Raw genomic sequence first — 21,492 nt, forward strand, 5'->3', positions numbered from 1 at the left:
CAGAGTAAGGGACATGTACTTACTGGACACAGTTTTGGTCAGCCCAGCATCACGTTTTTTTCTGGAAACCTCACCCCACTTTTTATGTGGTTGTGGAAATTCCCCCACCCCCCGCCACTACAACGGCTCTTCTTTGGCTCTAGTGTATTGGACCAGGGCAGGCCCCTCCCAAGAGCCAGTGACCAAGTGTGGTGGGGACATTGAGGCAGACCTATTTCTGAGAAACACAGAAATTTGTTGGGCAACTTTATTGCCCAACTTTAGCTCAAAAACTCTGTGATGACTTTGCTGAACTTTCCTTAGACCACAGACCCACCTAAAATGTTTCCAACCAATCTGCTCTCCCTCTCTTCTTCCCTTGGGCTCGGGCTTGCCTTGCAATCTGACGGCTTTGCTTATCCTCCCCTATTTTGGTTCACACATTAATTCCCTCTAATAAAACTCCTGTTCATTTAACACCTTCTCATCTTCTATTCCTTGGAGGACCTCGTCTTACGCATCTGGTTTGAATCCTAGCTCTCCGCCCCAGTAGTTGTGTGACCTTTGATCATCACTCCATTGTGCTGTCCTCAATTTCCTCTTCTGTAGAATGAATGGGTGGGGTAAGAGCACCTACCTCAGAGTGGTGTTGTAACTGGATGTAATAACCCTCAGTCATTTACCCGGCATATGGTAAAAGTTGTGTGCAGGAGGGTCTACTGTTTAGAAAAAACTTGAACCTAATTGCTAGCAACATCAGTCTGTTCTGGCTTGTGTGCTGTAAGAGCCCTCTCTGGGTCTACATTTGTTCAAGCATTGATGTTCTGTAGGGTAAATTCTGCATGTTTGTCTCTCCACTAAAACATCAGTTCCTTGAGAGCAGGTAGAATATTTCCTTCACTTCTATATCCTCCCCAGACCCAAGCAAAGTGCTTGAGCAAAGTGGCAAACCAGGAAATGCTCATTAAATGGGCATGAATTTCCTGCAGGAATGATGGAATGGAGTCAGGTCAACAGGAAATGTTGCATGGCTGCTTACTTTTCCTCCTGTGGTATTCTCTACAAGGACAGATAGCATGGAACCCCCTTGCGTCTCATACAAGTGACAGGTTGTATATGGTAAATATCAACTAAGAAATGCAGGAGAGAGTGCAGTGCTTGATTAACACACTGTGGTCTGTCTCAGGTTTGTATTCTGGTTGACCGCTTGTTAGCCCAAGACGTTGGTGAGACACTTAGCCATACTCAGCCTGAGATTTCCTATCTATATAATAGTGATAATTGTGGTACTTACTCTGCAAGCTTCATGTGAAGATTAAATGAGGTGATTCCCTATAACCCTTGCCACAGGGCAAGTACCTAATCAATATCAGCTATTACGATTCTTTTAAATTTACTTTTGAATTGTTACTATTGTCAAAGCAGTTTCCATGCTAGAGTGCTGCCCTTTCTCCTGCTGAATGTGGGGAAACAGTAGCTACCTCCTTGGTTTCCAGAGCTCCCTTGAGTGCTGGGAGAGTGGACTTACAGCTCTGTTTTCTAGTGACTGGGGCATTCCTAGGAATCCCCAGGAGTCAGAGGACTTTATTCCAAGATTATCTTGACTTAGCAACTTTCTTACTCTTTAAAGACTACCACCTGATTCTATTTCAAATATTTCTGCCTATGATTTAAAAAATCTCTATCAAAATGGTTTAAAAGCCTGGGGAAAAAAGCAAAAAAAATGCCAAGGGTAGTTTCCCTTGCTGACAAGAGGTGTTTATGTTGCCTTTAATAGTCATGAAGGATGTTGTAAAATACTTCAGGATCAGGGCTCCCCAGACTGTTGATTTTATGGGCAGCTTGTTTAGTTAGCTGTTTGTTTGTGTTACATTTTTAAATTTAAAATATGTTTAAGCTTACTATCTTTCGCAGAGGGAGTTGATTTTGGAATTGTTGAAAGGTTCAAATGTGGTATTTTAAAAAGTGAAACACCAGATTCTAGTAATTTTGCTAATATATGTTAAAGATTCAGCACATTTGTACCTAAAAGCTGGATTTGGTTATTCTTTTTCTCTTAAGCCTCTGAAATGCCGTTGTTTCATCTGACATACAATTTAGGCTAGAGTTACTTAAACTGGTGTATGCAGTAACTCCTATTACAGTGTCTTTGGGAGATGTGAGGCCTAGGGTTTTTACTTTCTGGTGTCATTTCAAAGCAATAGTGATGAGTTCACAGGGTTAGGAGGAAAGGGTGTTGCCCTCTTTCACTCATTCCTTGTGTGTGTGACAAATCTGGGCAGAACATTCGAATACTGTGTTCTGAATTTTCCTCCTCACTGAATTGAGAGAAATTTTGGAAGTTTGGAAGCCTCTCTTGAACTTTTAGGATGAACAAAATAACACTGTGACAAGTTAAATTGATTTGCATCTGTTTGAGGTTGACGGCAGCCTTCAGCATATAAAAGTAAACATGCAGAGTGCCAGCCAGTGCTATTCCAAGGCAGAGAATAGCTCAAGAACATTTTATGCATGCATACAGTTTTAAAAAAAATCAGAATTGTGGCATTGTGCCAAAAGCACCTCTACCTTCATCCTAGTGTTCTTTTGAAGAAGAAAACATATTATTATTTATAGAGAGACAAATCAGAGCATTCAATAGGGACCTCGGTAAAACAATACTGACAAAATAACAGTAATTATACTATGCATTTATTGATTCATTCATATTTTTCATTCCTTCTAGTCTTCCAGTGCCTCACGAGCTAGTCAAGCATGGCACATACTTGCACCATGACATAAACATTGCATACCCCCAACTCTACAATTGTCAGCTGATTGAGAACCTTACTCAACCCTCAACTTGCCATGGTCTTGCCCCTAATCCTTTGGAACTTTTATCTTGCTATAATTGTGAACTAAAACTGTGAAAATAGCACATCATATTTTCACAGATGGTAGGCCTAGTTGGTCTTCAATTACTTAACCTCTTGGTGCTGGCAAGACAGAAAGCCCCAAGTGAATGTTTATACACTGTACACAGAATTTTGTGGAAACTTTTGCCATGGATCCCAGCTTGGAAGCTTGGACCATTTGGCTGGTTTGGGTTTGATGTAAAGTTTCTTGGTCTTTTGCTAGTAACTTTGGGGTTATTTTACGAGACAAGAGTTGCCATCACACTCAGCTTTTCATAGATCTTGCTCTTAACATTTTATCTTCATATGGACATTTTGACCATGTCAGTTAGAGAAGCCCAGGAGGACAAGGTAATCCATTGCCATCTTTTTTCCAGAGTGATCACAACAGATGCCTACTCAAATAAATGAATGTTCCTTTATCTGACCTGATGGGCATGAAGGCGTATGACAGACTGAATAGAGGAAGTTAGAGACTAATGGTTCAGACATGGGAGAGTGGCGTTTGATGGGTTTTGTCAATAACCCCAGTCCCTAATAGAAGAAGGGGCAGGGGATGATAAAAGGAAGATTGGCTGGATGCATTCACCTTCGGTTGTAATGGGTCAATAATTAGACCTAGAAGTTTCTCAAGTTGCAAATTGGTTCTATGGGAAAGTTACTGCAATCTATAGATAGGGATCTACAGAATCCTTCTCTGCATATTAGATGAAAAGTGGTCAAAGTCCCTGGATCCTTGAAAGATACAATAAAAAGAAAACCGACTTCTTTCCACCCCCTCAACAATGCCCCTTTATTTCCTGAATAATTTTTAATTTAGGATGAGAAACAGGCTTTTGAGAAGACAAAGGAATCCTGCAGTTTTTACTGAATGATGATTAGTTTTTACATAGGAATTTACCTTCACTGAAAGAAAAGCCAGGAAACTGTTCTCACCTATAGTTTTGGAAAGTATTTCCCCCCCCAGCTCCCTAATGGGTGCAACAATGCTAGAACACAAAGGTGCACACAGACACACACACGTGCGGGCACAGACACACACACACACACACACAAAGAGGAGAATAGTCTCCTTCCCCTCAAAACTGTTTGCTATAGTTTATTACAGATTCTAAATTTCTACCAAGGGCATTTAGAATTAAAATCAGTTTGATGCACCTTTAGCATTCCTATTTCTAACCATCATACTACCACTTTTTAAAAAGTTAGCTTCTTGACCCTGGTTCTTAAAACTATAACCATACTAATTAATAAAATAAAGATGGGAATTTCCAAAATGTTTTCTAGCTCCTGTTACTTATCTAACAATAGGCAATGAGAGTTATAATTGAGTTCCTGGTATGGTAAGAACTTTCTTAGGGGCTCTCTGGAAAAATCAGACATGGACTCATAAACCTCTCGTCCCTTGTCTCTCATCATTTCCCTGCTGTTCTCAATCTCCATTTCTCTCTTCTGGAATTTAAACATAAGTTTATATTTTTAAATCATCTCTTTTGGTCACTGGATGAAAATGGGATGGCACTAAAGGCATTAAGGAGTCCCATTAAAGAAGGACCCTCAAATATGTGGGCATCAGGGAATAGTTCTGATTCTAGTTAGGCCTTTGGGGATGATGGAAAAGCTGATTTTCACCTCGCAGGTCTGGAAGTTTAGTGGACCTGGAGAATTTTTGCTAACCTCAGCTACTCCCTCTTTAAAAATTGATCTGTCTTGCTTAGGCCAAAGGAATCAGTAACTGGGCTTTAAGTACTGAGGTGAGCATACAAACTGGGTATTTCAAATCTCATAAAAAGGGATTTGGATTCTGCTTCATCTAAAACTATTAATCTTTTCATTGCTCCTGAAGGCTTCCCCTTTAACTAGAGACTATCAATGTTGCCCTTGGATTAAAAGTCAACTCTGTGTTATCTAGTGAATATTGCAAAAAAGCCCTACTCTTTTCCTATGGGCAAGTAAAAAGAATAGACCTCATCTTCCCCAGTGGATGTTAATGGACTTAAGACATTGCAGAATTTATTACCTAAGAAAACAATGTTTCTCTTTAGTGGGAGGGAGGTCTTCAAGGGATGGAGGTGAGAGAAGGGGAATTGCTCTTTGGGAGCTCATTTATTTGCCTCCTTTTCCACCCTTACATTCAAACAGTGCACACATTAGAAGCTGTGTGAGGTTTTGTTTGTTTTCAAGAGATGTTTGAAGAAAGATCAAATGCTTGTGAAAGGCACTGGATTGGCAGCCCTAGAAACGAAAGTGCCCCGGAAGCTGTGTGAGCCTGGAAATATCCTGCATTTCTATTTATTTTGGCAATTTTACTTAAAGCTACCAAGAGCTGGAGTTCATTCTACAATTAAATTTTCCCCAGGCACCATGAAATGAAAACACATATTACATTTAATTTTAACTAATTGAGAAAAATGGTGGTTTTCCGAAAGTTCATTATATGACCCGGAAACAGAGCAATGACTCTCACTTGGGACAGCCAAGCTACCCATTTAAGTTGGAATTATTCATAGAACCAGGGGTTTTCTGGGTTGGAATGTTTCTTAGGTCACTGAGTTCTCTTATTGTCCTACCACATGCTTGAAACTCTACTACCACATCATGGAAAAGGGTTGGCAAGCTTGGGCTTGAAGGTTTTGGTGACACAAGACTGGCTTCTACTTCAGGAGACCAACTTCTTTTTCACATAGCTCCAATTTTCAAAGGTAAGTAAAATAATGTTAACTAAAACTTTAATAATGCTTACTATGGGCTAGATACCTTTTTAAGCACTATAATATGTTTTGGAATATACACCTCCCACTCCTTGCACAGACACACACATGCACACTCTACACTCACACACATACACACACACACAATCTCAGTAAACCCTCACAACCGTATAAGGTAAATTCAGTTGTTACCCCTATTTAACAGATGAGGAAACTGAGGCACACATAAGTTACATGATTTGCCCAAAGCCACAATGCAAGTAAGAGCCAAGATTTGAACCCAGGTAATCTGAATCTACATTTTATACTCTTAATGTCTGTATTTTATTATTTTTTTATTTTTTTTGAGACAGAGTCTTACTCTGTTACCCAAGCTGGCATGCAGTGGCAGGATCTCTGCTCACTGCAACCTCTGCCTCCCAGGTTCAAACAATTCTCATGCCTCAGCCTCCTGAGTAGCTGGGATTACAGGTGCGTGCCACCACACCCAGTTAATTTTTTTGTATTTTTAGTAGAGATGGAGTTTTGCTATGTTGCCCAGGCTGGTCTTGAATTCCTGAGCTCAGGCAATCTGCCTGCCTTGGCCTCCCAAAATGCTAGGATTACAGACATGAGCCACTGTATCAAGCCTTAAAGACTATATTTTAGCATATCCAATGCTTATAACTCTTGTTCATGCCTAGTACAGAGGTTTGCACATTGTAGTTGCTCAATAAAAAAATATTTTTCACCAATTTCATTTCAGGATGATTATTCCATACATATTCCAGTTAGTTGTACACACAATTATCAATTTGCCCTAGGAAACAGTTGAAGTTGAAACACTGGAATTTTAAATGATTATTAATATTCTGCCTACTTCAAAGAAACATTAAGAGGAGTAGCAGGTATATAACATTCACTATGAAATTCTTAGCCAGTTGCCACCTGTAGCAGTAGGTCCTTAAACAATTTCAGTTTGGCCAGAGAAGGAAATTTCAAACATGCAAGACTTGTATAAACATAGCTCCTATGCCTTTCCTTTTTCACTCTGTACTTGCCTCACTGTCTTATGCAGGAGAATAAGGAATCATTTCATCTCAGCAGTGCCACTTGTTTTCATGGTGTGTCTTTCTACCACTATTCATCAGCCTATGTCACTCATTTGTCCCATCCATGCATCCATCCATCCATCCATCCATCCATCCATCCATCCATCCAACCAACATTATATGCCAAGTATCACTAGATGCTTGGGTATTGACACTAGAAAGAAGGTAATGGAAAGATAATAATAGATTCTTTCTGTTTTCTTTGTTCATATTATTCAGTAATCACATGTAGGCATTCAAGACAATTGCTTTAGAGTTGGTAAAACTCATTCCGAAAAGAACTGTCTTGTAGCACGTAGTTTGCTAGTTAAGCATTCTTTAACTAGAAAGTCTTTTCATTCTTCCTTCCCTCCTTTCCTTCCTTCCTTCCTTCCTTCCTTCCTTCCTTCCTTCCTTTCTTCCTTCCTTCCTTCCCTCCCTCCTTCCTTCCTTCCCTCCCTCCTTCCTTCCTTCTCCTCTCTCTCTTTGCCTTTGCTTTAGTTCTTCTTGAATAAAGTTTATGATTGGGTATAATTATAGTTTATTCAAACCTTTCCACAGGACATGAATTCTTAGTTATTCAATGGAACTGTGGTCCCTTGAAGAGCCATCTGTGTTTATATGCTACTCTAAGGTGATGGTTATAGTAAGAATTGGCCTCTGCCTGCAGCTGGTCCCAAAGCGTGGATGTCTTAGCTGGAGAACTTAACATCTCCTGAATAAGGTGACTGGCCACTTGAGCTAAGGCACCAGCCTGGCTTCTCTCTGCTCTGATAAGCCAGGATCTACTTTGCAACCACAGCAGCAGTGGTTTGGCTCCCATGGGGGGCTTCGGCATGCTTTCAGTTCAACATTTTCCTCCTGGATTGAGCCTTGAGCATGTCCATCATATTTAAGTAATCCTGGATTTTCAGTGAACCACTAGAAAGGGTGATCCTGGAATAAAAAGCATGGCAGGGGCATGGAGGACCAGGCAGAAAAGAGGTTCCTTTATACCATGACATCTTCAAAATAGATTACCTGGATGAAATGCTTCACTTCTGGGTTAGTCATATTCTCGCCCCAAAGTGTCATCATTTGTTTGGTTGAGAACTTCTGTCTTATACCCTTTCTCAGCTCTTCTAATTCGCAGCTTGGAGGATGGTGAGACTTTTTACTTGATTATCTATGAAGACCCCAATCCTACTGATTAAACCAAGGGATCTGAAGGAGAAGATCTCTAAAATCTGAATTCTGTGATTCTGTTTAACTGTCTTCACTCTCAGGGAAATCCAGCACTCTTGCTCTCATTCACTCCTTTTCTTCTGGTGGAAAAATATTAAATTAGTAATGACTTTACACAGCATTTCTGCCCTCTCTTTTCCTTCTGGAATTCTTTCTTAGTTGACCCACTTTGATTATGTGCTGTTGTCTGCTGGCCAGAAGAAAAGCAGCTTAGAACCCAAGCACATCTTTACCCACTTCTGGATCTTAGTGTCCTAGTCTTCAAAATAAGGTGATTGAACCAAATGATTTCTGAGGCCTCTTCCACATCTAACATAGTATGTTCCTGGGGTTCTCATGGAGCAGAAACTCAGGATTTCAGATATAAAAATAGATCTGTGGTGGGGTGGTAGAGGGGAGTGTTTTCTAGGAGCTGTAATCAAAATGCAGTGGTTATTGTCAGACATCAGAAGTCTTCTGTCACTGGCCGAATTGTGTCCAAATTCATGTGTTGAAGTCCTAACTCCCAGTACGTCAAAATATGACTGTATTTGGAGACAGAGTCTTTACAGAGATAATTAAGTTAAAATGAGGTCAGTGGGGTGGGCCCAAATCCAATCTGGCTGGTGTCCTTTCACACAGAGGACGTTTAGACACAGAGATATGTATGGAGGGAAGATGAAGAAAAGACACAGGGGGAGAAGAAGGAGGCCACCCTACAAGCCGAGGGGAGGAGCCCATGACAGAGCCTTCTCTAAGGTTCTTGCAAGTGCTGAGACTTTGATTTTCGACTTTCAACTCCCAGAACTGTGAAAAAATCCATTTCTGTGGTTTAAACTACCCAGCCTATGATACTTTGTTATGGCAGCCCTAGCAAACTTATACATCTTTTATATCTGATTCCAAAGTGCAAAAAAGATGAAGAAAAGTGCAGTGACCTCTTCTCAAAAGTTACCTCACAGACATCGCAGGGTTTTAGGCAATACCAGATGCCCTTTGGCCTAAACCCTGGACTTGACTAAGAAATGCAGCCTCCAATGACGTTGCGGGAAAAGGGAATCTGGGAACTTCTATGACACAATTCAGTCTTGCTGAGCATTTGGGGCTAATATTTAACTCTGAACATATATTGACATAGGCAATTCTTCCATAACAGATTCATACAAAATTTAAAAATGCATATAGAAGCCTTAATTTTTATTTGAATTCTTTTATTTAATTGTGTTTTAGAGGCAGAGAATAGTGTGTCTTTTTTGCCTCTTTTATAATTTTTATTCTTGTTTTCATTTTTGCCACTGTCTTTCTTTAGGCTTTCTAGGGCATTACATTTTTGTTTTCCATTTTCTCCATGTTTCTTAGTGACATTCTCTAAAAGGTTACTTCTATTTCCATCACATCATCATCTAGCTTCAGCAGGCCTACTTTTCTTCATTTCCTCTATTGCATTTTCTGCTTTTCATTCTTGCTGTCTGCTCCTCTCTCATCATCCTTGCCTCTGTCTGCTTAGTCCTCCTGTCCTCCATTTTCCTTTTTTGCCTCTGCATTCAGCATTTCTACTTCCAATCTCCCTCCTCTGCTCTTTCTTCTTTCCTCTGATCTGCAGACTTGCTTCTGTCCCCTCCTTCTGTTCCCCTCCTGGATGTGTCTTTGGCCCACCTTTCCTTCTCCTCTGAGACTTCATGTTCTTGTTGGTAGATGGGGGCTGATACTGTAAACATCACAAAAATAATTGCATTGAGAACAAATGGTTCCCTTGGTGTCCCTGAAGACCAGAGCCTTTGAATGAGTTCAGAATGCCCAGGCTCCATATGATGCAGGAGACAGCACTCGTGCTGGAGAGGGGTCTAGACCTCAGTCACAAGACCCACCATTCCAGAACTTTGGGATGCATCTCTTGACACCTACCCCCTCCCCATTTAGAAACCAAGAGGTGCTGGGTCACCTGGGAAGAGAAAGAATGAATCTGCCTTTGCCCCAGCAAGCACACTTTCCTGCCACATTCACTTAAAAGTCTTTTCTGAGATCCTTGCTTCCTGCCTGGCCAGTGGCTACTGTGTTCTGTGTGTGTTGGGTCTTGCCCAGTCCCCTTCCATCCTTCAGAGGGACTCCCTGGGGTCACATCTCCAATAAGCCACCATGGTCCTCTTCCAGCCTCAGCTGAGGTTTAAGACCAGGAAGCAGCGAAGGTGTCATTGTGAACTTCTTGATCTCTCATCTGGTGCTTTTGCACAATATTATTAGTTCTAGCTCCAAAGATTAAAACCACATGTTGGCATTTCTTTTTTCAGCAGAGTCCCCAAAAGACTGAAATGAGAGCTATTTCTTTCCTTACTCAACTTTCTTGCCTTCTCTTTTTCCTCCTTTACCTTCTCTTTATTTCGTATACTTTCTACTTAATGGCTAAAATTTTAATCTCTTATATTCTTTTGTTCATTCGTTCACTCATTCAAGAAAAATCGATCAAGTGACTAAATGTCCATTGGATGTTTTATGTACTTCTGATGGCATAGATGGTACCTCTGAGGTTTGTTTACAGTCTAGCTCTTAGAAAATGATGCTGCAGATTTTGATCATTACAAACTTCTAGGCATTCTTATAGCCAAACAGAAATTTCTATTTTTAATGTTTCTTGTTTAATTATGTTTGCTACTGAATATGAATTTTGAATAGTTCCCATTAGCCTTTTATTTTCTTTGCAAGATTATAGAATCTCAGAACTTGAAAGGTTACAAGCTTTGTTATTAAGTACAATTATGACTGACATTAACGATGGTCCAACAATTACCTCATGCAGGCATGTGTAAAGCATCTCAAAATATATGCACAAGCTACTTAATTTTGACAACCAACTGATGTGGTAGATATTATTATTAACCCAATGTTACTGATGAAACTGAGGCTTGGATATGTTACATTATTTGGCAAAGGCTCTCAGCTGGTGTATGGGAAAGCCAGGACTTCACTTTTGTCTGATACCAAAGCCCATGTTTGTTTAGCCACTGTTTTGTTACATCTTCCAATCATCACATTGTCCACAGCGGTGGCAGGGGAAATTTGCAATGCAGAGTGACCAAAGCGATGAGGACATGAGGACGTAATCCATCCCTTTGGTGCAAATGAGCTTTTTTGACTTGTAAGCCAGGAGACTATGGGGCAGGGTTTCTGCTTGGCCCACCCACATGCACGAGAGAGACCACTTGAGGATGGGTGGATCCCACCCAGGTGGGCTTACCTTCTGGGTCTTGGGCATGTCGGTGTGGCGCTGGGCACGGACAGAACGGGCTGACTTGGCAGGCTTGAGGGGTGCGCAGTACATCTCCAGCCTTCTCAGATCACAGCTCCGGAAGCAGCACTCATCCACGATGCCTGTCTGAGGCGCCCTCCGACTGCTGGAGCCATACCCTGTGGGCTTGTCTGTACAAATCAAACAGAGTGGCCTCATGTTAGGGTGGAATCTGTTTTCTTCAGTCTTCCACCCAGCTCCTGCCTCTCCCCACATCTAGTCAACCTACATACTCTGCAATGTCTCAACCTCTTCTTGAAACTTCCCCAGTGATTCCTGACCCCGCGGATCTTTCTGAATGCCAGTATGTCTCCTGGAGTCTGTACCACATTCATTAGCACTAACTCATTCACCACGCTATTTGTGGTAATTCTCCGCAAGTTTTGCAACCTGTAGGCAAGGATCTTGTCTATGCCCAATCCTACTCTTTTCTTATATATTGGCTCAGAGGATGATAGAAATATTAAAAGAAGACTGTGCATTGTTTTCTTAATCTTGTTGGCAACTCTGCATTGTTTTTATAAGCAGGACAGCTCACATGTTTGCCTTTTTGTTTAACTGCTCTGACTACATAGTCAGGTTGAACATCAAGGAGGTTTTAAGTTTAGAAAGGGCTCCTCAGTTTACTAATGTGAAAACTGAGACTCAGAGGTGGCAAAGACTTGCTCAAGATCATTCATGCAGTAAATCGTGGAGTCAAGATGCAAACTCAGATCTACTTGCTGCAAAGCCCAAGTGCCTCATTGAGGAGCCCAGGAGAACTGTTATATGACTCTGGAAAAGTCACTAAGCTCTCTGGGCCTCAGTTCGCCCATTTATATAATGGAGTTAATAATATCTCCCTTGTAAGAATTATTTGAAGATTAAATGAAATCAAGTATGAATAATGCATAGCACAGCACCTGACATATAGTGTAGGTCCTAAATAAATCATAGCCAGCTTTCTATGAACACCGTTTCCAGGTCCTATGTGGTTTGTGGAGAAGCATTGTCATTATTGACCGTATACAGAAGTCTTGGGACTTGAAACTAATTACAATACCAATCTAGTAGGGCTCCCGCTCTTATCACCCCAAGAGACCAGAACAATGAATTCTATTTCTTATCGAGTAACTACCAAACTGAAACAGTGAACAAAATGTCCATCTTTCATGTGATTCTGTTCTAGCTCAGGCAAGGGCAGAGGAAAAGAAACTTGCTTTTTCTTCTCTTCCCTTATCTCTGCTGGTCTTCTCCACGGATGCTTAGGCTTTATGGAAGACATTTTATAAATCACAGGCACAGAAGAATCCAATTAATTAATCTGACATGTATTCAATCTTAATTCCTGACAGAAGAAAACATTATGTTTTAAATCACAAGTCTATGTTTTTGTAATAATGACACCATTACTTGAGGATAGGGTTTTGAAAGTCAGAATCCTCATGTATTTTGCACTCCCTCATTGGGGGAAATCAGGCCCATGGTAATGGCCTGCTACCAAACCAGTTTGGCTGCCTCCCTGCTGGAAGGGCCAGCATTCATGGCATCCTCTAAGAACCCAAATGCTTTCCTGATGCTTGGCACAGGACCCTGGTGGCTGCTTCCTCCTGTAAGGCAGGTTTATTGTCATTCTTAGGGCAGCTGGAGGTAGTAATTCAGTGAGGGTTCATTTGTGGTCTTTCTGGGCGGGGTATGCTGTGCAGCTCTCGGAGCAGACCCTGTGGGGTCTCGATGGCTGTGGCATTTGGGAGGGATTGGGCCCTGGCAAGCCGCGCCTCAGCGGGTCCCCTGAGCAATGTAAACAATGTTTTTTTGTTTTTATAATCTTTTCCTGGAACTATAAATTAGAGGAAAGACACAAATGGGCTTACACGGTCCTTTGTAATCCGCAAAGGACTTCTACATACTTTTTGCTAAGTGGCTAGCCAGTAAAGCACAGCTGATACCCTTTGGCTTCTCTCTTGGGGGTGGGGAGGAAGGAAAAGGTGACTTGGCCTATTTTGTGATCATTGTATCTTTTTGTCCATTACAGGTAATGATTGCCCTTTGTTGAAACTATAAATTTCTTAATGGGATGTAATTGGGATTCGTTTGTTGATTATGAAGTAGTAACTTGATATTTGGGGGTGGGCTGGTAGGAGGAGCTCCAGAAACTTTCAGGGTTAGCCAACTCAGAAACAACTGATTTCAAAATTCGTGGTTAGCCTTTGAAGACAGATAAAGGCAGGCTTTGGGATTCCAGGACCTATTTAGTATTTCCCTTTCAAGCTCCTCTAACTTAATTCTGCTTCCAAGGTCCCACACGTGCTGGAGCTCCTTGTCTGCTATAAGAGGAAGACACTAACCTTCATCTTGGGATGGCAGAGATCATTTCTATGATTGCATATTCGCTTCTTGGTGACTATAAACAACCATGAAACTCACCACATGTCTATTTCCTCTTGTAAAATAGAAAGTCATCATCATCACAGCAAAAAAAAAAAAAAAAAAAAAAGACAGGAAATACCAGGTATCTGGTTTATCACCTTGCTTAAATGAGCTCAGAGTTTGACATGACTCAGTCAAACTCTGAGCTCATCTAAACTCTGAGCTCATGCTTTTTAGTCTGTAGATCGATGGGTTTAGGTACAGATAATTTTAGGACTTTTCTGCAGTGTTCCATAGAGAAAGTTGATCTTTTGTTCTACGTTTGTTTTTTTAAAAAATATTGTTGAAATAGTGGTATACAGACTTAGATTTTGCCATAAATATAATTACCAATTATCTCTAGTGGCCACAATCCTAGAGAGATGTTTTTCTTTGTCTCCTCATAATGTCTACAATGGACTTATTGTACGTCATTGGGAATATATGAATATAACAAGTGTTTACCTATTGCCTTTTGAAGTTTAATTCGTCCTTTGAAGTGCCCTGTAAGCTTGATTTCTTCTGGCTCTACATCAAAATATTTAACGAACAAAAATCTCATTTCTCACCAATTGAAAGATCACAGTTGAAGGTCAAAGTTTTGTTCCATATCTTCAAATGCTACATATTGTTTCTTTTTCCAGAACCACAATAAAGATATTTGCTGCTATGGTCTACAACTAGAAGCCTGATACAATGTAATTTATTAGAAAGATAATAAAACAATTTGCTTCAGTATTTGACATTTTCCTATTTGAGATAGTTATTTTTAATGACTTCTAAATTATAACTATTGTCATTTCGACTAATTTTTAAATGAGATAGAACTAATTGTTCTATCTTTGCCTTGAGAAACTCTTCATTAGGTTCTGTATAATTCCGTTCCAGTGGGCAGAATCAGAGCTGGTAGGTGAATGAAAAACAAATATTGGCTTAATATAAGAAAAGCATTCCTAACAATTTGAATTTACAAGTGTTAGATGTGGGACAGATTTCAATGAAAAGTAATGAACTCCCCATTGCAGGAAACAGTTCAGTAAAGGCTGTAATAAATGTCTGTCAGAGATCCTAGCAGAAGATTCCTATGTTGAACACAGTGGATGACTGCTATGGTCTTTTCTATTCCAGACATTCTATAACAAATGAAGAGATGAAGGAGAAAACTGGCTTGGGCCCAATATTCAGTATGGTTGGAAACCACTTCAAGAAAGAGGTTCAAATATATTCTAACGTAGAAGGTGAAAAGTTGTTTTCTATCTATTTGAAGTTCCCCAAGATGCTCTAAACACTTTTTAATTGTCCTTACTTGATGCTACAAAAAATAAAAAGAAAAGAAAAGACAGGTGCGTATAGTCCCTTCTACAGCAAGGTGTGGTCCAAGAGTTCTGTTGTACTGGCGTGATGAAGTGTTCCTGCACTTGCTCAACTGTTAGAATGAATAGGCATGTACAAATGCCACATAATTTTTCTTGCTGACAAAGTCTTGACATTGAAAATTTACATATTTATATATTTATTTTGTCAGTTTGCTTCAAAGGTTTCATAGCATGTGGACCAAAGATTGCTTACCAGACAAGTTGGCCACCACCTAACCTAGACTTTGACTCCTCCATGAGTAGACATAATGTTTAGTTACAATGTACTGCTGTATCTTAAAAGTTGGCCAACAGACAGAATTCCAATGGTTAAACAGCTGGCTTCTATAATAACAGCACTTCCCTTTAAATAATGCATGGTCAGGGGAGTAATTCAATAATCTTCAGGGCAAACTTGCTAGTTACAAGGGTTTTGGGCAGAACTGTGGCATCATCAAAACCACACCAATTAGCTGAGTCTCACATTTTGTCATGGATGCAAGCAACTTGCTCCCCTCCATCTCTGAAGGGAAATGTGTAATGCTGAGATTTAACTGGGGTCATCACTTCTAGAACAAAGGACTCCGGTCGTTCATCAGTGGTAAAAATGGTACTACCTCCTCTACTGATGCTGCCTAAGTTTGTGTTTCTTATAGATTTCTGGGAATGCAGTTGACACAATGTATTCAGCTTTCATTTCCTTTGAAACTTCCCATCTTGCTTGTTTTATTTTAACTATTTCAACTCTATCATTGGAAAGGGAAGGCATTGATTTGAAGAGTCAGTATTTAAATAATAAAAAATGCAAACGTTTTCGAGTTGGGATACAACTAGTTCTTAAGATATACATTTGTTATTCTTTGATTTCTAAGGAATAAAACTATTCTTTGGAAATTTGCTAACAGGAAGAGTTTCCACAGTTGATCACTTTTTTTTTTTTTTGAAAGGAGGAAGAAAGAGGTAAGTCAATTAACTTGGATTTTAAGGGCTATTTCTGGAAAATGCTAAATTATGTGTCTGATAAAAAACACAAATGAAATTATCAGCTAATAAGAAATGAATCTGCATTTCACTTAGATTAACTAAGGATTGATTACACAACCAAATATTACAGTTCAGATCTGAAGAATCTGGAAACTTAGGTTTTTCACATCAGTTATTTATTTCAGAACTCCAGACACATTGCCAATTTAGAATATCTTGGAACGGTTAGTTTTTTAGGGCAAGATTTTCTCCCTGGGCTGCCTTATTTAATATAAATTCATTTGGTTTGCATTATTTTGCATGGGATACCAGTAGGGAAATTGTATAAGATATGAATAATCTTAAAGTAGCCTTCATTTTAGCATTTTAATTACTATTTTCATTTGTGGAAAAGGGAGAATCACCTCCCAATATTTCCTACATCTCTGATGGCTTTATAAGGAAAACTTGAGTCCTTTCATAAATTTCTAATATAAGGAAAATTGTGATTATATTATTACCAAGACCCCAATGTAATACATTGAATGGTTGATAATTCCAGAATTCATAGGATTTGCATTTACTTTAAAACCTTTTGACAGTCAATAATTTGCCTTTAAATTTTTTTCTATTGAAATCGCAACTTGAATTAAAGCAGTTATTGAGTTATACATTGTCATGTGCTTAGTAAAGATATGGAAAGAAGCTTTTACTACTGTCAACTGGCCACATCTTTTGACATTTAGAATAACATGGGTATGTACACACATATACTCAAACACATACTAGCGAATTAAGTGAATTGCTGTGGTATCAAAGCTGCTGTAAAACACTTTGAAATTAGGATTTTTTTAAAAAAGATTTTCTAATATATCTATTGCCAGCCTTATACTTTGCTAGGAGACCCTGTACATTTCTGCTTTTCTGTGGAAGGATCTTTCCAAGTAAGACTGACCTTTGGCATCTGTAAAAATGAACACTGAGAAAATGTTCTCTTTTCTATGAACTGCATGTCATAAACTTTTCTCGAAAACCTATCAAATTTAGGCATCGATTTCACTTTTGGCCTGTGTTAATTTTTAATTGCCAGTGTTTGCTGGTCTCACTACCTCTCAGTTGGACGAGGTCATCTTTTTCTAGGAATTATGGCTCTCTATGACCTGCCCCCACCCTCACTACTCAGCAACTTTTTCTCAGCTACTAAATCCCCATAACCCAAAAGACGAAAGTGTTCCGTTACCCAATGAAGTCAATGTCTTTGTTTCTCTGAGTCTAAAAGGAATGAAGCAGAGTTCTATGGGACTGCCCCTTTGTTGAGAGCCTCCTTTCTTTTGGAAACCCAAGTCAAGAGCAGGTGTGAAAAGAGTGCTATTCAGCTCACCTTGGTTTCCAAGGCCAGGAAGCTAAAGTGCAAGTCCTAGGGACAATAACAGCAAGAGATTCAAAGCAGAAACATTACTGTTTTAGGACTCTTTGGAGAAATGGGCAGACAGAGTGGGAAGCAACATGATGTATTACTTTAGCCTGATACAGTGCCCTGGAGGATGAGCGTCTTGCCAGGACAGCACAATTTACTAGCTTAGGTCTGATTCCAGGGCTTGGAGGAGATAGATGTAGCCAACAAAATTATACTTTGGCAAGAGAAATGCTTTGCTGGACAGAAAAATGTTGTCCTAAGGGAATGGTTTGGTTTATCAACGTCTAAGGTGAAAGATAATCAAATGCCAAGAGGTCATTTTTATGTTTGAATTATTTCAGTAGGGCCTGCTATATAAGTTAGCTACCATTTTCTGGTTACATTGTATTATTTAGAACATATTACAGAATTTGAGTATGATGTGCCTCTGACATCTGTCATACCAATGACAGAAGCAATATGTGAAGTGGCTGAAAGCACAAGTTTTGGAACCAGACAGTCTGGATTCTACCACTTTTTTACCATTAAGCTTTGATTTGGCAAAGCACTCAGTCGTCTAAGATTCGGAACCTCATATGTAAAATGGATATATAAGAGTACCTCCCAGGACCCATGAGAAGATTAAGTGAGAATGTGTGCAAAGTGTTTTGCACAGTGGCTGGTGTATGGTAAACTATATAAATGTTAACTATTATTATTATGGTGTTGAATTGGTTAACATAGCTAGTTGGGCAGGTATCCTCTTTCTCCATTAATCTTAAAAATGCATCCTTTCCAACGTTTGGTTGAAGCAGATGGCCTTTCTAGATATTGTTGTTCACTAAAGTAAATGAATAGCTGTTCTTTTGAAAGAATATCCAAACTTTCTGTTGTATAGACTGGTCTGAATAGTTTTAATCTAGAATAGACACTATGAAAATGAATCTTTCAATCACGTCAAATAAGGCATATGGGCTTATTTTGACCCCTTGTTACCTTTGATTTGTCCCAAATAATCCACTGGTTAAAATCATTGACTTTTTGGTATTTATGTCAATGCTTCTTATTTCAAAACAGTGCTGCAAGGCCTGGGATGAGTGTGGTGAAACACATGGTCAGAATGGTTTCCAAATCACTTTCATCCAGCATAGTATTTCTCTCATCTCTGTCTACTTCGTGCCTCATCTCATTCTGTTCTCTTCTTTTTCTATTTCCTTTCCTCTCCTGCTACTGACAGCCTTTGACATTCTTTTTATTCACTGATGTACTTTTGAGCAAGGTTTATGCCACTGTGGAGTTTATGGTAGGCTAGGTATTAGCATTTCATTTCCTCCCTGGAATGACTGAAAACCAGGGCTCCTTCTCCTGCCAGCCATGCTTTGGGAATAAACAGTTACCCGGTATACAATATCACCAGGCCCGCTTAATCACTACTCCATCTTGGACCCATGCCTGAATGAGATGAAAACAGACAGCCAGAGAAGGAATAAGAAGGGATGTTGAGGAATCGCATACATGGGCCTTAGCTATCTCATTTTTTTTTTTTTTTTTTAGAAAGACTGACAAAAACTGTAAGCTGAGACTGGCTCCAGCCTGGAGATTGTAGCTATGCCACCAGCATTATCTCCTGTACTTACACTCTTATTGTTATTTTACTCTTTCAGATGTGGGAGGAGAGGCCTTGTAACAAAACGTAAGGCATTTGTGAGTAGAGGGTAACGCCCTCTTTCTGGTGCCATAGAAAGATGAATCAGCCAAAGGGATATTAAAACACATTCTCTTTATTTTTAGTTTCTCTCTAAAGTCTTTCATTTCATTTTTTCTTTGCAACTTGGCACCTGCCCTCTGTTCTCAGGGGCCCTGCTCCCCGTTAGTCTCCTCACTCAGGGATCTGTTTTTTGCTCAGAGCACTTCTGGACATTGTCCCAGGGGTGGGAGTGACATGGTCAGGATGGCAGGTGAAGGGGTGGTGGCTGCCGGAGAAGTCTGGCGTGTCTGGAGGGAGAGTGTTGGGAGGTGGAGGCTCCTTAAAGAGAGGCATCCGGGCCTGCATCAGGGAGTAAACTGTTGGAAGACAGCCTCCACAGCAGCAGAAGCAGCCCTTGGCACTGTCGCAGAGAAGGGAGCAGCCAGAGTCAGCGACAGATTGAACACAAGAGAGAGGGAAGGAGGGAGGGCGAGTGGGAGGAGATGGTATGGTGTTACGTGATATAAATAACTGCATGGTGCAGACTTGAGTGCCAGTTGGGTTGTGTGTGATGTCCCTTTCATGCTGGTGTATCAACAGTGTTGTTCTTGGATTGAGAGGTCCTGGGGAATGTTTCTATAGCACCTAGCACAGTGCCATATGCAGAGAGGGAATAAAAACAAGGCAATATGGTATATTGAAAACAACATTGGATTACAGCCCCAAATCCTCTGTGTGGATGCACAAGTCACCTAAATTCTCTGAGATTCAGTTTCTCATGTAAACAACCAAATGTACTAGATAATATCAAGCACCCCTTCTAAAAAGATGACCCTAAATATCCAGATGGTCATGCACTACCCACTTTGTAATCAATAATGTGTGTGTGTGTGTGTGTGTGTGTGTGTGTATATATATATATGGCATATTAATGTTTATATATGTATGGCATATTAATGTTTGTGTGTGTATATATATGGCATATTAATGTTTCTAGATAATAATAGGGGAGTACAGTAGTGAAGAGAAGTTTGATGAGAAAACCAAGAGTTTCCTCTTCGTTAGATCTAATTTTGGATGTAAACAAGATTTATAAGCGGAATTTAAGGAAAGCAGGGATTGGTGTTGAGTTTGATGAAGGAAAATGTCTAATTTGGAGTTAGGCTTGATTAGGGGAAGGAGACAAGTCCATCTATGTGGATTGCAGAAGCCAGCTCAAGGTAGGGCACAAAGAGCCCTTAAGAGAATCATTTGCTGGAGCTGTTGAAGCAGGTGATAGACTCAAACTACATTTTGAAAACCGGAGTCCTAAGGAAAGAGAGATGGCCCTCACTTCTGTGGGCACCCAGAAATGAGAGTTAGTATGAGAAGAGTCTTTCTAACTATCCTTGGGCATGGCCTTTTACTTTTATTCTTCACAAAGTCGCATCTTCATAAGGTAAGCAAATGACTCTTTCTGCCCTAGGAGGACTGTTAATATTGTTGACCAGATTGCTTAATTTCCTAGTGTTCAATATAGACCAATGTTTTATTTAACTAATTTGCTTGGTGTCTGTCAATTCTCTGTGTGATATTAACTTATTTTCAGGTGGACAGATGCATAGTTTCCTTGGAAATGTCTAGCCATAACTACATGTTATCTTTGATAATATGAATGGGCTTCCAGACAGGGCATCATCTATGCCACTGATATCTAACATCTGCCCAGAATATAAAATCAGAAGATAAAGATTAAACATAGTTTTTCAAATGCCATCCTCTTCTGTTTTGATAAAATAAATTACTGCTAAGGTCAGTAAAATTTAGAAGTCTATACGAAGAGTGCTCAAGCATGTTGTGGTATTATTTTTTCAAAATGCCAAGCAAGTATGCAGACTGAGGCTGAATGGTTCATTTAGGGTGTGATTACATTATTTCAGGAAATTTCAGATAAAATCTGGACTCATCAGACCATGATATCTTTTCTTTCTGTAGGATTTTGCTTCTATTATTTCTCTCCCTTTTATTCTTAATATGTTATTGCTTAAACATGACCGTGAAACTTTAAGTGCCTTCCTTAAACTATTGTATTTTAGAATGCCATATATCTTAGGATATTGTAGCAAACTCAAGGACAACTGAAGAGGTTTCTTAGTAATATTCTGGCCTTCACTGAGCCTGTTTTTTAGCCATTACACTCCTCCCAGTCCCCTCCCCCCTGAAAACTATTTTTCTGAATTGAAGAAATGAACTATGCATAAGGAAAAAGAGAGAGGTGTGGTTAAGTTACAGTTTTTCTCCACGCTAAATCATGTTCTTATCTTTATTTCATCTGGGACCAACATCATGCCCAGATTCCCAAACCTCCTTAAATGCTTTTTAACAAATATAATTATCCATCGAGAAAAATCTCTGATTTGTTTTACCGAATTCAGCAAAGAGAAATATTCTCAGCTTATGATATTAGCAGGAGAAATCATACTCTTTCTTATTTTTCTTTTTTCTTACGTACTCAAACATGCTGTGAATGGCCACATCACTCTGCTTTGGGATCCACTCTGAGGCAATGGCCTTTTGGCCTTCT

At 39.7% G+C, this 21,492-nt stretch overlaps 1 protein-coding gene across 6 annotated transcripts in view; it reads right to left on the reverse strand.

The window, feature by feature from the left end:
- Positions 1-21,492, reverse strand: part of IGF1 (insulin like growth factor 1) — an 83,418-nt gene that overhangs the window by 12,681 nt on the left and 49,245 nt on the right. For 3 of the 6 annotated variants that reach the window (XM_023188834.1, XM_023188911.1, XM_023188752.1), the window contains 2 exons: positions 11,090-11,271; positions 9,141-9,565 (listed from right to left, as the gene is read on the reverse strand). In XM_023188834.1, coding sequence (XP_023044602.1) covers positions 9,341-9,565; positions 11,090-11,271 — 407 coding nt within the window. In that variant the 3' untranslated portion in view covers positions 9,141-9,340. Of the gene's footprint in view, positions 1-9,051; positions 9,566-11,089; positions 11,272-21,492 lie in introns of those variants that run through there. The other 3 variants (XM_023188992.1, XM_023189067.2, XM_023188674.2) reach the window with 2 other exon arrangements.

Source organism: Piliocolobus tephrosceles, chromosome 10 (genome assembly GCF_002776525.5).
Source record: "Piliocolobus tephrosceles isolate RC106 chromosome 10, ASM277652v3, whole genome shotgun sequence".
Classification (NCBI taxonomy): domain Eukaryota; kingdom Metazoa; phylum Chordata; class Mammalia; order Primates; family Cercopithecidae; genus Piliocolobus; species Piliocolobus tephrosceles.